The sequence below is a fragment of the Rhinolophus hipposideros genome (genome assembly GCF_964194185.1).
Source record: "Rhinolophus hipposideros genome assembly, chromosome: 22".
In the NCBI taxonomy this organism is placed as follows: domain Eukaryota; kingdom Metazoa; phylum Chordata; class Mammalia; order Chiroptera; family Rhinolophidae; genus Rhinolophus; species Rhinolophus hipposideros.
This window is the reverse complement of record NC_138068.1, coordinates 3,143,221-3,158,815: the sequence shown is the minus strand read 5'-3', so window position 1 is coordinate 3,158,815 and position 15,595 is coordinate 3,143,221. Positions and strand designations below refer to the sequence as shown.

The window sequence follows — 15,595 nt, the reverse complement described above, 5'->3', positions numbered from 1 at the left end:
CCAATTTATCTTGTTTTTTGAATTGCTTATTCTTTTGGTGACATCTCTCACAGTCACTGCAAAATCCAAAGTCACGAATATTTACTCCTATAATTTCTTCTAAGAGTCTTGTAGCTTTAGCTCTTACATTTAGGTCTTTGATCCATTTTGAAATAATTTTTGTATATGGTGTGAAGTTAGGGTTCAAGTTCATTCTTTTGCATGTGATACCTAGTTGTGGTACCGTTGCTTTTAATATAATCTGTTGCATTTTAAGATTATATAATTTAATTTTTCTTTATAGCAGCCATAGTTAATAACCAACTTGCAAAATTCCTGAGAATTTAACAATCAGCTCTCGTGAGCCCGTGTGAGCCGATATGAGCTGGCTCCAGCATGCCACTACCTCCACCTTACCCTCCTGCTACAACCTTGCTGCTGAAGGCTGCAATTTGGATTTGTTTTCTTGAGGAGCCAAGCTGGGGGATGGGTGAAGTGCTTAGGGAGCCCCTGGAGGAGGGGTGCCTGAGGAAAAAGGAGCTGGAGACACCAATCCTGTAACCATGGGCCTGTCTGGCTTTTTCCCATTGCATCTAGCTTTCCTTCCCTGTTTGAAGAGCATGTCTGGGTCTCTCCCACTCCCTTGCTTAGCATTTGCCCAGTTGATCCTGCTGCCTGGGAGGGAACCAATTGTGTCCCAGCTGGGAGTGATGGGCTTTGAAAGCCCCACCTTTGAGCAGAGGCCCAAGCCTGATCCTGAGGTTGAGGAAGTGCTTTTCCTGGTGAGGTGGCCAGGTAAAATATAGGATTCTCAGTCCCATTGGGATTTCAGGTGAAAAATGCGTAATTTTGTAGTATAAGCATGACACATGCAAGATTTGGGATGTATATCAAAGAACTGTGCACTGTTTATCTGAAATTCAAATTTCGTTGGGGGTCGAGTGTTTTCATTGGCTAAATTCTGTAAGCTTCCCCTCCGGTGAGGTTTCTTCCTTGTTGCCTCATCCAATAGCAGAGACAGAACTAAAGAGTGGCAAGAGCCATAGGGAGCTGCTCTGCCCATTTTACAGATCTGGCAACTGAGTTCCAGATAAGGAAAAGGACTTGCCCCAAAGCATGGGATCACTGTGAGGACCTTCTGAGCTACACAACTTTGCTTTTTCATGAGGTCAGCACATTTTCTGAGTGTCTCCTCTGCACAGGGCACCGTGCTGGGTGTCAGGGGTGACCGTGACAAGCATGTCATGGACCCCTGTAGAGGGCAAGAATCAAGAGCTCCCTTTGAACATGTTAAATAAGAGACAGGACTCACACAGACCTGGATCCAAATCCTGGGTTGCCATGTCTCAGCTGCATGACAAGTCACTTCGGCTGTGAGCCTCAGTTGACCTTTCCTCACATGGGGCTAAGAGTACTTTTCTTGGGGGATTCTTGTCAGGCTTCTGCGGGGTGGTGAGCTGCCTGGTGGGAGGCAAGGGAGAGTGTGCTGTACGATGAGCAGTGCCCGTGGTAAAGTTTGGTTTTGTCTGCAGGTGACCCTGCATCCTGGGTCATCCAGATGATATACGATGGAGGTGCCAGAACTTAACTGCCTTGCCTCACCTGCTGGGGACCAGCCAGCGCCTGCTCCTGGACCCCCAGGAGCCCCTGGTGGGCAGGCCTTGCCTCGCCTGACCCTGGGCCCTGTCATTCTGCCACCGGAGCAGGGCCTGGCCCCGGCCGTGTTCCTGAAGGCCCTGCCCATCCCACTGTACCACACGGTGCCTCCCGGGGGCCTCCAGCCACGTGCCCCCCTAGTGACGGGCAGCCTGGACGGGGGCAGCGTGCCCTTCATTCTCAGCCCCCTGTTGCAGCCTGAAGGACCTGGCCCTCCCCAGGCCGGGAAGCCGACAGCCCCAACACTCACAGTGAATATCGTGGGTGCTCTGCCTGTCCTGTCACCGAGCCTGGGGCCCACACTGGGCAGTCCGGGCAAGGTGCGCAGTGCTGGCAAGCACCTGTGCCCACACTGTGGCCGGGACTGCCTGAAGCCCAGTGTTCTGGAGAAGCACATCCGGTCCCACACGGGGGAGAGGCCCTTCCCATGTGCCAGCTGTGGCATCGCGTTTAAGACCCAGAGCAACCTGTACAAGCACAGACGCACCCAGACGCACCTCAACAACTCTCGGCTCTCCTCGGAGTCTGATGGCACCGGGGGCAGCCTCCTAGAGGAGGGGGACAAGGCTGGAGAGACCTCCAGAGCAGCCGGCAAGGGGGACAGCTGGAGCCAGGGTGAAGGTGATGGGGCCAGATCAGAGAAATCCCTTTCTCCGGGCATGCAGGGTGTTGGGCACTGCCCGGAGCCCCCCATGCAAATGTGCCCCATGGCCAAGAACCTGGATCTGAAGCTGGAAGCCGTTCCCTGCCAAGGGTCCGCATTTGCTGACAGAGAGGCCCCTTTGGACTCTACCCAGACGGCTTCTCCTGGGCTCCCCCCAGCCGGCCCACATCCCAGGCGTAAGTTGCCAGAGCAGAAGTCTCCGACGGCCAGCAAGTCATGCTCCCTGCAGCAGCAGCAGCAGGCGCCGTCCTCAGAGAAGCCCGGGGACACCAAGGCCTTGGAGAGCCGGCTGAGAAAGTGTGAGAGCACCGACTCAGGCTACCTGTCCCGCTCAGACAGTGTGGAACAGCCACTGGCCCCCTGCAGCCCCCTGCACAGCCTGTCGGAGCACAGTGCCGAGTCCGAGGGGGAGGGGGTCCCTGCGCCTGGGGGGGCCAGGGTCGAGCCGGCGGGGCGGGGGGCCAGCCTGGAGCTGGAGAAGAGGCACCTGGAGGAGCGTATTGCCAGGCTCATCTCCCACAACCAGGCCGTGGTGGATGACCCCCAGCTGGACAACGTGAGGCCCCGTAAGACCGTCCTGTCCAAGCAGGGCAGCATTGACCTGCCCATGCCCTACACCTACAAGGACTCCTTCCACTTCGAGATCCGGGCGCTGGAGCCCGGCCGGAGGAGGCCTGGGGCCCTCTGCTCCACTCGCTCCACCTGCGCTGCCCCGGATAAGGCCCGGCCCCTCTTCTTTCACTCCATCCCCACTCAGCTCTCCACCACCGTGGAGTGCATCCCCGTCACCAGGAGCTACTCACTGCCCTTCGTCGAGGGCACCAGGATGTGGCAGGAGCCGCCAGAGCCCCAGGACACCTGCCCCAGGAGGCAGAAACCTCTGAGCCCCAGGCCCTTCCCTGCCCAACTGGTGGATGTCCCCAGCTGTCACCCCCGGGCCCTGGTCAGACAGGCTGCAGTGGAGGACCTGCTGTGTCCCCCCACTGGAGACGCCGTGGCCCCTGCAGAGGACCTAGGTGGAAGGAGAACTGTTGTAGGGGAGGGGGCAACTGGCAAGGGCAGAGCGGCCGGTAGGAAATGCAGCCAGAGGAAGTTGAAGATGTTTTCCCAGGAGAAGTGGCAAGTGTACGGGAATGAGACGTTCAAGAGAATCTACCAGAAGATGAAAACCAGCCACCTTGGAGGCAAAAAGGCGAGGGAGGTGAGAGTGGGCAGTGGGACAGAGCTGGGCCTTCCTCCCCAGGAAGAGGCAGATGGGGGCCAGCGCAAAGCCCCATCCCAGGACGGGAGGACCCTTGTCTGTGGGGACACTTCTGTGGGGGCCAAGCCAGGGCCTTGGGGAAGTCCGCCAGCCACAGAGACCTTCTTGGTGACTGAGCCCCACAAGCAGAGGGAGATGGTGGCCAGCGCAGGAGGCAGTGACCAGCCCGGGGTGAACAGGGCTGTGTCATCCCCCACCACAAACTGCAGAGAACCCCCCTCTTTGGGCAGCAAGAGCCCTTTGCTTCCTCCAAATGGGAGGCTGGAATTGGGGTGTCAGCTGTCCCCAGTACCTGGTCCCCTCAAAGGAAGGGACCTAGAGGCCCCCAGGCCAGTCTTGCCAGACCCCAAGCTGGAAGGAGAAGGCACCTGCGGTGCTGGGGGCATGAAGGACGCCTGTCAGCGGGCCCAAACCGTCGTCCTGACACAGCCCGGTGGGAGCTCTGGAGAGCAACAGCCCACGGCGGGCAAACTCCCCTCAGACAGGAAGAAGCTGAGGGTGGAGGAGCTGAGCTGCCAGGAGCAGCCGGGGCCTCTGGGAGCAGGAGGTGAGACCCCAGGGAGTCCCGAGCAGGTCGCCTCCCTGCCATCTTGGAACCAGGACAGTGACCCTGGGGACCAGCCAGGGGGGCTGCACTGGAGTGCCGACGGCATGGCGAGGGCCCGGCCCAGGCCCATGGAGGCCTCTGGCGCCTCTTCCACTGCGTCTTCCTCAGCCCTGAGGCCAGTGGGGCCGAGAGACAAGGAGCTCACACTGAATCCTACAGCTGTAGTCTCCCGGGGTCACTCCCAGCCGGCCACCCCGCCTCGGGCTCCCGGAGCCCTCCCTGCCCTGTCCAACACTGCCTTTCCCCCCAAGTACCTCCTCAAGTTCCCTCAGGGAGAGACCCAGGGTCTGGGCCAAGGCCAGGGCACTCTCTGCAGGAGTGGGCAGCCCGAGGAACTGGCCTCTTTTGTTGGACCAGGGATGGGGACCGTCCTGCCTCCAGGCCCAGCCTCAGACCTGGCCCCAGGTGAAGCAGACAGCTTCGGGGAGTACCCCAGCTGGTCCAAGCTGTGGGGCAGGAGAAAGGGGGTGCAAGGAGAAGAGAAAGGGCACTTGGACACCAGCACCCCAGCAGTGGGGGTGTCTCTGAGCCTGACCACTGGGGCTCCCAGGGAGATGGCCTCTTTCCTACACACCTTGTCCTGTGACTCCCAGAGGAGTGAGACCCATGACAGTGGAAACCTCGGCATGGGTGGCGCTGGGGCAAAGGCCTGGCCCTCTGCTGGCGTCCCAAGTCCCTGGGCACCCAGCAGAGAGGTGGGAGGGCCTCCTGAGAAGGCCCCACGTGACCCTCATTCGGGGCCCCCCCTGCCAGTGCTCAGCCCCTGCTGCTCCCTGCGGCCCAGCTCCTTCCTCTCAGCCCTTACTCCCCCGGGCTGGCCTGAGCTGGCCTTGCGCACCCACTCAGAGACTCCTGGGAGCTGCAGGGCCCAGGGCCCCTTCCCCTCGCTGAAGGCCGAGCCCCGGCTCACATGGTGCTGCTTGAACTGCAGCCTCCCTCTGCCCACGGAGCAGAAGGAGAAAGCTACTTCTGTGTACTTGGCACTGCACTTCCCTGGTGACAGCCCCCCAGATGAGGGTCCGGACACCAGACTGGGCAGCAAGGCGGTGTCTGGAGGATGGACCAGCACAAACCTGAGCGAAGGAGGGCAGGCACAGACGTCTAAGGTAACACCCCGCTTTGCCCCAGGGCCGCAGGGTTGAGGGAGCAAGTTTAGCAGGCAGGCCTTGTCTTGATGGAGAGAAAGCGTGAAACCATCTCTGCAGCTTCTGCTGTCCATTAGAACGCCTTCTCAGCCTTTTCCAGAGGGAAGTTGGGGCCACCACAAATAGGGCAGAGAGAATCAAGGCCAATAATACAAAATGAAAGAAAATTATGACAAGACAAATTTAAAAGGAAAAATTATTGTACCCAAGACTCTGGCTGAAGTAGTTTTCTTAAGTAGACATAAATTTTAACTCCGAGCTTCCTGGTAGCAGAGGCAAAAAGTGAAATGAAGCGCTGCCCAGGAGAGCACTCTAAGTCATCTAAGGTTGTTAACCAGAAACTCATTGAGAGACTCCAGGCAAAAACCCATCTCTTAAAAGGAGCGTTATTGCACCAGGGACTCTGGAGAAATAATTGCGATGATCAGATTCAACTTACCTCTGAGTTTCCCCGCAGCAGTGACCAAAAAGCGATCAGAGTTAGGCTGCCTCAAGAGTTCTCACTTGGTGATTAAATGATAAGTTTCTAGTCCTATCTTGAGAGCAGTTCCACGCGTGTGGATTTTATAATTGGGGAGTGTTATGCTGCTCTGGCATGTCTCAGACCAGGGCAACTGACAGGGATCCTGGAGCTTCAGTGCTAGTTTACTGTAGAGAACAGTGACAGGGCCTGGACTCCAGAGCCTCAGGGGTTGTTCTCCCCCGGGGTTGGGCAGAGCCTGAGGGAGTGGCAGCAGTTCCTTCATCCTGAGAGCAGTGGATTCATAACAAAGGTGTTGGGCCTGAGAGAGGCGGGCTTCAAGGCCCAGATTAGTTCTTCCAAAATCCATTTAGGTACTGGGAGTGGGGGTTCCCAGAAGGAGAATTGGGGAAGCTATCTTGTTCCCTAGGCCTTCAGTTTACAGCACAAGTGTGGGCTTTCCGCTGTGGATCAAGCCCAGGCAGGGTTCCAGAAGGTTCCTCCCAGGAATGCTTAGACTACTTGGTGATACAGCATTTCCATGCCTCGATTTCCCCAGATAGGCATCCTATCTGCAGAGAGAACCCTTCTTTGTTGTTTCCACTGTAAGGGCTTTGAGCAATGTGATACCAACATGCCTGGTATTTTCAGCTCTCCTACCCAACAGACCCACGGATGGTGTCCCAGGACCTGGTGTCTGAGCCAGAATGGAAGAAAGGACTGCCTCGGAGGAGAGGGAAAGGGTCCCGTGGGAGCAGCAAGCAGAAGAAACTGAGCGTCAACTCCAGAAGGTAGGGTCTGTCAGCCACCTCTGTCATTTCCACATGTGCCCTTAGTGTCAGGAACTGTAGACCGTGGTTTTCCTAACCCCCCAGAAAAGACCTCACGTGGGCTTCAAAAGGCATCTCTGTGCTCCAGAGAAAAGAGTTCTTGTTTATGACCAAGGTCTGAAGTTTCCCAGGTGAAGGACTGAACTTGCTTCCCCATCCGTCTGCCCCGCGTGGCCCTGCTGGCGTGTAGTTTTCAATGGCGTCTTTCTAAGGCCAGGAATTCAGCAAATATTTGAAATAACTGAGTTGAAAACACATCCATCCAGTTTAAGTCCTGAAGAGAGAGCATGTTAATTATTTACAGCTTTTATTGCTTTTTTAATTATGCAAGCAATGCATGTCTTTTGCAGAAAGATTAGAAAACACAGATGAGCAAAGACAAAACAATAAAACATTCTGGTAATCTCACCACCCGAGACAATGACTGTTAACATTTAGGTGTGTGCCCTTCCAGACTTTTCACTCTGACGCATGTGTACATAATCTGCCCGCAACGAATGGGGGAACATGGGTTTTAATACCACTCCTTCATCTTGTCATTCTTTGACTGTCTTGTTTCTTTGCTCAACACCCTTCAGGCTGCCCGCTGGTACAAGTTCTAAAGCGAATTCTTTACCCAGCCCCGGCCCCTCTCGGCCCCCCATGAAGCTTTTGGGCCTTGTTCTCCCACAATCCCCTCCTCTCCTACTTACTGTGACTATAAGCCGTCTTGGCCGGCCGGCTTCCATTCTCCGATCGCACAGGGAACCCAGGTCCCTGATGCTCTCCTGCCTTTTCCCTTCCTACCTTGGCTCCCAGCACTCTCCGCTTCCTGGAAAGCTTGTAGCCTCCTACTCCCACCCGCTACCTGTCAATATTTGATCCAAAGTCTAGATAGTCTTCAAGAGGCAATGCAAATTCCTAGTTATTCCCTACAGTTGCTCAGATCCTCAGCGGCTGGAGATGACATATCCTCTTCTGAGGCCCCTGCCAATGTTTCAGTTTTCTGCCAGGTGACCAGAGCAAGCATCGCTGAGGGCTGCTCTGTGCCGGCCACTGTACAGTGACTCCCCATTTTTTCTCATGAGGAAACTGAGACACGGAGAGGTCAGGTGACCTGCCATGGACCCAGCTTTGAGCCAGCAAGTCTTACTCCAGAGCCCGTATGCCAGACAACAGCTTGTCCCAGCGCTTCCCAGCCTGTAACCGGCACCAGCGTCACTCAGAGTTTTCTGGAGTTTTTCTTGTGATGCCTCAGGGGTGGTGTCTACAGTTCTGCATTTCTAACAAGTTCCTTGGTGATGCTGAGTTTGCGGGAGCAGGTCGCATCTTGGAGGAGTGATGATTTGCACTGCCCCAAACCACGTCTTATACTTTGCAACTCCCATCTATCCCACCCAATCTTCTATGCTTTCTTTCGTTTCTTGGGACTCATGTTGTAGATTGTGTTCACCCCAATAATTTCATTGTCTGGCTGTGCTCTCAGTCACAGCTGCACAGCCATTTTTGCCATGAAAGATAACATCCACACAGGTTCCGGGGGTTAGGGTCTGGTCATTTTTCGACCTGCCACAGTCTCTATCCATCTGCCCACGTGTATGATTGGATATATGCATGTCTCAGTTTATGCCTCAATTTATACATCCACCGACCCTCTCACATGTGTGTGAACACATCTCTGTCTATCATCTATCAACATGTGTGTTCTCTCCTCAAGAAAGAAGCCTGTTTTTTTTAATTCCCTTTCCCGTTTCACTTCAGTTGTCTTCACATTCTATAGAAAATGAAATACTGTAGCAGAGATTCACCTCAAGGCCTTAGCTCACAGAGAATGGTAAAGTCCATGTATCAGAGCATCTGCTCTCTTTCTCTTTTATTTTGAAAAAAAACAACAACAAGAAAGCTCAGAAAATATATAATAGACTCCTGGGTAATGATCAAGAATTAATAAACGTTAACATTTTGTCATAGTTGCTTCTGAACCTTTAAAAAAATAAAACAAATGAAATATTACTTTATATATTATGCATTATGTAAAACAAAATAAATACAACCAAAAAGGTAATTATGTAGTTTTATGTATTTGGCACTAATTGTTTCAATCGTTGTTTTCATACTTTGCAAATCAATGTATCCATTAATAATATATTAACATGTCTTGGTTTGTGTCTTTAAAATATGTATGTAAATATTATTCTAAATTTATTGTTTCTCAGTTGGATTTTTAAATGCAGTATTGTGGTTTTGAAGATCTAGCCATGTTACATATGGTCAAATTCATTATCTTTATTGCTATAGACTGTTCCAGCCCATGAATACAACACATTTTATTTTCTATTCCCATATTTATGTCATTTAAATTGTTTCCAATTTTTTTGTTGTTGCTAACTTTGCAATGAGCATGCTTACATATGCTCCTTAGGCACAATGCAAGCAGTGTTTTAAGAAATATACCTAAAAGTAGAATTGCTGGTTATAAGATAATCACATTTCCAACTTTACAAGTGAATAGCAAGTCCCTCCACACAGGGCTGTGTAATTTTACATTTCCTCAGGCAATGAGTGAGAGTCTGCTCTGCTCCCATATTCTTACGAATGTTTGTTATTAGCAGATTTTTAATGTTTTTGCCCATCCAGAATTTGTAGGATTCTCTCTGTTCTAGATTTGTACATATTCTTTGCCTATTATGTATATTGCAAATATTTTTCAAAGTCTGTTATTTGTCTTTTTAAGCCTATTCACTTATATTTACCCACATTATTGCAAATATCTTGCCTCTTCATTCTTTTTCACATATCAGACCTTGCTTCTGGGATTGCTTTCTTCTGTCTGAAACATGTCCTTCCGAATTTCCTTTAGAGAAGAAAAATGGCATTTTTATTCGTCTGAAAATGTATTTATTTCCTAAATATCCTTGTTGTTGAAAAATATTTCTACTGAGTATAAAATCCTAGGTTGACAGTTATTTTCTCTCAGTACATAAAGCAATTATTGCCATATCCTTTGGCTTCTGTGTTGCGGTGGAGAAGTCGGCTATTAAGTCTACTTAGCTGTCTTTTGAAAATCTTTTTATCTCTTGCTATGTTTAAGATCTACTTTTACTCTTCGGTGTTCCATACTTTTACTTTGATGTATACAGGTACATGCTACTTTTATTTATTCCATTAGGAATCCACTGGGCTTCTATGACTTGTGGGTTGATGTCTATCTAGAAATTTCTCAGCCATCATTCTTCAAATGTTGCCTCGTCCTCTGTCCTCTCTTTCTGGAACACTGAAATAACGTATCCTTGACAGTCTCTATCTTTCATGTCTCTTAACCTCTATTTTCAATAACTTTGTCTCTGTGCTATAATCCAGATATTTTGTTCAGATCTATCTTTAAAATTTTACTAAGGTTTCTTATTTTTTTGAAAAGCTCTATTGAGGTATATTGAATTTTAATGTTACGCATATTTAAAATACACAATTTTATAAATTTTGACATATGTACACACTTGTGAAACCAGCAACACAATCAAGATAATGAAGGCATTCATAATGCCTAGTTTCTATGTGTCCCTTTGTAATTCCTTCCTCCTGGCCACCCTACGGCCCTCTTGTCCCCAGGTAACCATTGATGTGCTCTGTGTCACTATAGATTAGTTCACTTTTCCTCGAATTTTATAGAAATGGAAACATACAACATGTGCTCTGGTGTTGTTGTTATTTGTTTGTTTGTTTGTTTTGGCTTGGCTGCTTTTTTCACTCAGCAGACTATTTTGAGGTTTATCCATGTTGTTGTGTGTATGAAAAATTATATCCTTTTTATTGCTACTTAGGATGGATATGTCACAATTTTTTTTTTTTTTTATATTCACTTGTTGGTAGGCTTTGGGTTTGTTTCAGGTTGGGTCTATTACAAATAAAAACTATAAATATTTATCGATAAGCCTTGGTTGGCATAGTTACATGCTTTAAATTCTCTTGGGTAAACATCTAAGCGTAGAATGGCTGGATCACATGGTAGAAGCATAATTAAAAATTTAAGAAGCTGCTGAATGATTTTCCAAAGTGGTTGTACCGTTACATTTCCACCAGCAGTGTGTGAGAGTTCTGGTTTCTCCACATCCTTGCCAACATTTGGTGTGGCCAGTGTTTTTCATTTCAGTCATTCTAATAGTTGTGTAGTGGTAGCTTATAGTTTGAATTTGCATTTACCTGGTAACTGATGGTACTGAGCACTTTTTTATGTGTTTGTTTGTCATCTTCTGTATCTTCCTTGCTGAACTATCTGTTCAAATCTTTTGCCTATTAAAAAAGATAGGTTGTTTGTTTTATTTCTTCTTTTTATTTCTTTTAGAAATATGTATTTTTTAAAATTTGATTTCTTACTTTGCTACAGACCTTGGCATGAAGTAACGTGACCATTTCTAGCTTGCTTACTATCTTGGGAATTATTTTTCTCCCCCTTCCCCCAAAATTCTTCGTGAAGTTTTGAAATTGCAGGCACACAATAAGATGGAAATGTGGTGTATGAGAAATGGGATCAATGACAGGCCATGAAAAGCTGTTTTTCCAAAATCCTAAGCAAATGTCCTATCAGCACAGGGCAGTCAGTTCCCCTCACCCATCTCTTCTACAGTGACATGGTAGTTAAGAGAAGAGGTTTCAGAGTCAGATTTGGATCCTGGTTCTGTCACTTAGTTGAGTGACTTTCCTCATGTTACTAGACCTCACTAAGCTTCCATTTCCACATCTGTAAAATTATTTACTAATAACTGCCTAACCATGTTTTTATAGAGATTAAATGAAATGACATATGTGAGGTGCTTTAACACCAGAAGTGGCATAGGTGAAGTGGTCCCATAAAGATGTCTATTACCATCTTTATTTGCTTTTCCAGAATCTATCCGAACTATGATTTCTTCCTCTGTTACTCAAAAGAAGATGCATTCTTTTCTTTTTTTTTTAAGGGCACAGGTGCTTTCTTTCTTTCTTTTTAAAATGATTTTTTAAATTAAAAATATAGCTAACATACAATATTATATTAGTTTCAGGGGGATATTATAGTTTTTCAACATTTACATAACTAAAGAAGTGATCACCATGATAAGTGCAGCCACCATCTGACACCATACCACGCTATCACAATATTATCGACTGTATTCCCAATGCTGTACATCCCCATGACTTATTTGTTTTATACCTGGAAATTTGGACACTTTAGTCCAAATTACAAACAAAATTTATCAATTACATTTAACATTCAGTATTATTTTATGTTAGTTTCAGTTGTACTGAAATAATGTATAATGGTTACACATTTATATAATTTAAGAAGTGACACCCTGGACTAGTCTAGTACCCACTTGGCATTATACATAGTTATTACCATATCATTGACTATATTTCCTATGCTTCACTTTACATCCCCCTGACTATTTTGTAACTACCAATTTGTACTCCTAAATCACTTCACATTTTTCCAAACCCCTCCCATCTATCACCCCAACAAATCTAGTACCCATCTGACACCATACATAGTTATTATAATATTATTGACTGTATTCTTTATGCTGTACCCTACATCCCCATGACTACTTTGTTACAACTAATTTGTATTTCTTAATCCCTTTCCCTTTTTACACATACACCCTCAATGCCCCTCCCATCTGGAAACCATCAAAATGTTTTCTGTATCTATGAGTTTGTTTCTGTTTTTGTTTGTTAGTTTATTTTGTTCTTTAGATTTCACATATAAGCAAAATTACATTGCATCTGCCCCCTACCAGTCTCAATGTGGCTTCTTTATATCTTTAGTTATAAAGTTTCTGTTCAGCTGGACTTCCGATGGTTCTCCAAGTTGATTGTTCTATAATTTAGTTGTGATTTTAATGTGTTTATGGAAGGAAATAGGCATAGTATTTGTCTACTCTGGCATCTTGGAGGAGTCGTTTATTTTTTTATTATTGAGTTTGAAGAGTTCTTTATATATTCCGGTTATAAGTCCTTTATCAGATATATGACTTGAAAATATTTTCTTCCAGTCTGTACTTTGTCTTTTTGTTCTCTTAAAGGTGTCTTATAATAAGCAAGTGGTTTTAATTTTGATGAAGTCTAATTTTCATTGATTTCTTTGGATTGTGTTTTTGGTGTCATAACTGAAAAAAATCTTTGCCTACACTCACAGCTACAGAGATTTTCCTTGTAAATTTTCTTCTAAAGTTTTATACTTTTGGGTTTAATATTCAGGCCTATGATTCATTTTTGCTTAATTTTTGTATATGTTGTGACATATAAATCAAAGTTTTTATTTTTGCAGGCGAATGTCTAATTGTTCCCTCACCATTTGTTCATCTCTTTGTTCTGGTGCAAATACCGCACTGTCTTGATTACACCACATGACTTGAAGACTTACTATAAAACTAAGTATTCAAGACAGTGTGGTATTTGCATCACAATGGACAAATAGATCAATGCAACAGAAAAAAGAATACAGAAATAGGCCATATGTATATGGCCAATTGATTTTTGACAAAGGTTCAAAGGAAATTTAGTAGAGCAAGTATAGTCTTTTCAACAAATGGTACTGGACCTGGAAAATTCCTCTGCCATTCAGTTGAGGCCATCCCAAGGCTTACCTCATTTGTTTCTCTTCTCAGGAATCACTGCTCTCATTGCTTAATACACTGTTCAGTTTTTTAATTTTTACTTGAGAGGGTAAATCTTGTTACTGTTACACCATCTTGGTTGAAAAAAGTCCCTGGACTATTGCAATGGCCTCTGAATTGCCCCGCTTTTCCTGCTTTTACTGATCTGTTGGATTTGACATTTAATTGTTAATGTAGATAGGTTATGTTTTATTTCCAAAAGGTTCCATTTAATTACTTTCAGATCTGCTTGGTCGTTTTTATAGTCTCTTGCTCTTTACTCTTCTTTTCTCTTTGTTTATTGAGTTGTGATTGACTTACATAAAAGCCGTACATATTTAACATACACATCTCGATAAGTTTGAAGGTAAGTGTACAGCTACTGTGTTTCCCTGAAAATAAGACCTAGCTGGACAGTCAGCTCTTAGGCATCTTTTGGAGCAAAAATTAATATAAGACCCGGTATTATATTGTATTATATTATATCAATTATATTATATTATATTATATTATTATATTATATTTGGTCTTATAGTATAGTAAAATAAGACCAGGTCTTATAATAAAATAAGACTGTGTCTTATATTAATTTTTGCTCCAAAAGACACATTAGAGCTGATTGTCTGGCTAGGTCTTATTTTCGGGGAAACACGGCATCACCACATACACTATCCTAAACTTATCTGTCATTTTTAGAATTTTCTTTCCTTTTTTTTTTTTTGATAAGAATATTTGACATCAGATCTACCCGCTTAAAATGCAGTGTTGTTAACTATGTACACTGTGGTGTACAGTTGATCTCTGGGATTAATTCATTTTTGCATAAGTGAAATTTTGTACCCTTTGATCAACACCTCCTTTATGCCCCTTCCCTCCAGGCCCTGGTAACCACCATTCTACTCTCTATTTTTATGAGTTTGACTATGTTAGATTCCTGATATAAGTGGGACCATGTAATATTTGTTCTTCTGTACCTGGCTTATTTCATTTAGCATAATGTCTCTCAACTTCATCCATGTTGTAGCAAATGGCAATATTTTCTTTTTTAAGGCTGAGTAGTATTCCATTGTATGTATATGCCACATTTTCTTTATTCATTCTTCTGTTAATGGACATTTGGGTAGTTTTCCATATCTTAGCTATTCTAAATCATGCTGCAAGGAATGTGGGTGTGCAGATACCTTTTCGAGATCCTGATTTTAATTTGTTTTGGTATATACCCATAAGTGGGATTGCCAGGTGATATGGTGTTCTATTTTTTAACATTTTGAGGAACCTCCATACTGTTTTCCCTATTGTTTCATATTGAATGATGTACCAATTTACATTCCCATCAACAGAGTGCAGGATTCCCTTTTCCCCATATCCTTGCGAACACTTATTTTTTTTTTTTGTAATAGCCATCCTAACAGGTATGAATTGATATTTCATTGTGGATTTGATCTGCATTTCCCTATGGTTAGTGATGTTGAGCACTTTTTCAAATATCTGTTGGCTATCTGTATATCCTCTATGGAGAAATGTCTATTTAGGTCTTTTGTCCATTTGAAAAAATTGGGTTATTTTTGTTTGTTTATTTATTTATTTATTTTTTGTTTTTGAGTTATAAGAGTTCCTTATATGTTTTGGATATTAACCTTTTATCAGATATATGGTTTGCAAATATTTTCTCACATTCTGTAAATTGTCTTTTCATTTGTTGATTTTGTCTTTTCTCTGCAGGAGCCTTTTAGTTTAATGTAGTCCCACTTGTTCATTTTTGTTTTTGTGATTTGTGCTTTTGGTGTCATATCCAAGATATCATTGCCAAGGCCAATATCCAGAAGCTTTCCCCTGTTTCCTTCTCAGAGTTTTACAGTTTCAGGTCTTACGTTTAAGACTTTAATTCATTTTGAGTTGGTGTATGGTGTGACGTAAGGGGCCAGTTTCATTGTTTTGCATGTGGAGATCTAGCTGTTTCAGCACCATTTATTGAAGAGGCTGTCCTTTCCCATTGTGTATCCTTGTCCCCCTGTTGAAGGTCAGTTTACAGTAAGAGGTGGGCACTCTATTTCTGGGCACTCTATGCTGTTCTATTGGTTCATAGTTCTGTTTTTCTGCCAGTACCATATTTTTTTTATTACTGTAGTCTTGTAATAGATTTTGAAACAGGAGGTGTGATGCTGTCTACTTCAATTGTCTTGTTCAAGGTTGCTTTGGTTATTTGGAGTCTCTTGTGGTTCCCTTTGGATTTTAGGATTTTTTTTTTTTGTTTGTTTCTTTAATCTTTACTCTTATTTTCCATCTTTTTTTAAGGACACACTTAATATTTTGCATTTGATAATGCCAAAATAGGAAGTCTTGGCATGTTTGACTTGTTTTATGTACTAGCTTGCAATAATG

The 15,595-nt window shown here is 45.2% G+C and overlaps 1 protein-coding gene across 4 annotated transcripts in view; it reads left to right on the top strand.

Moving 5' to 3' along the window:
• ZNF831 (zinc finger protein 831) overlaps positions 1–15,595 on the top strand; it is a 103,800-nt gene that overhangs the window by 35,610 nt on the left and 52,595 nt on the right. For all 4 annotated transcript variants that reach the window (XM_081033716.1, XM_081033714.1, XM_081033715.1 and 1 more), the window contains 2 exons: positions 1,512–5,273; positions 6,424–6,563. In XM_081033716.1, coding sequence (XP_080889842.1) covers positions 1,548–5,273; positions 6,424–6,563 — 3,866 coding nt within the window. In that variant the 5' untranslated portion in view covers positions 1,512–1,547. The remainder of the gene's footprint in view (positions 1–1,511; positions 5,274–6,423; positions 6,564–15,595) is intronic.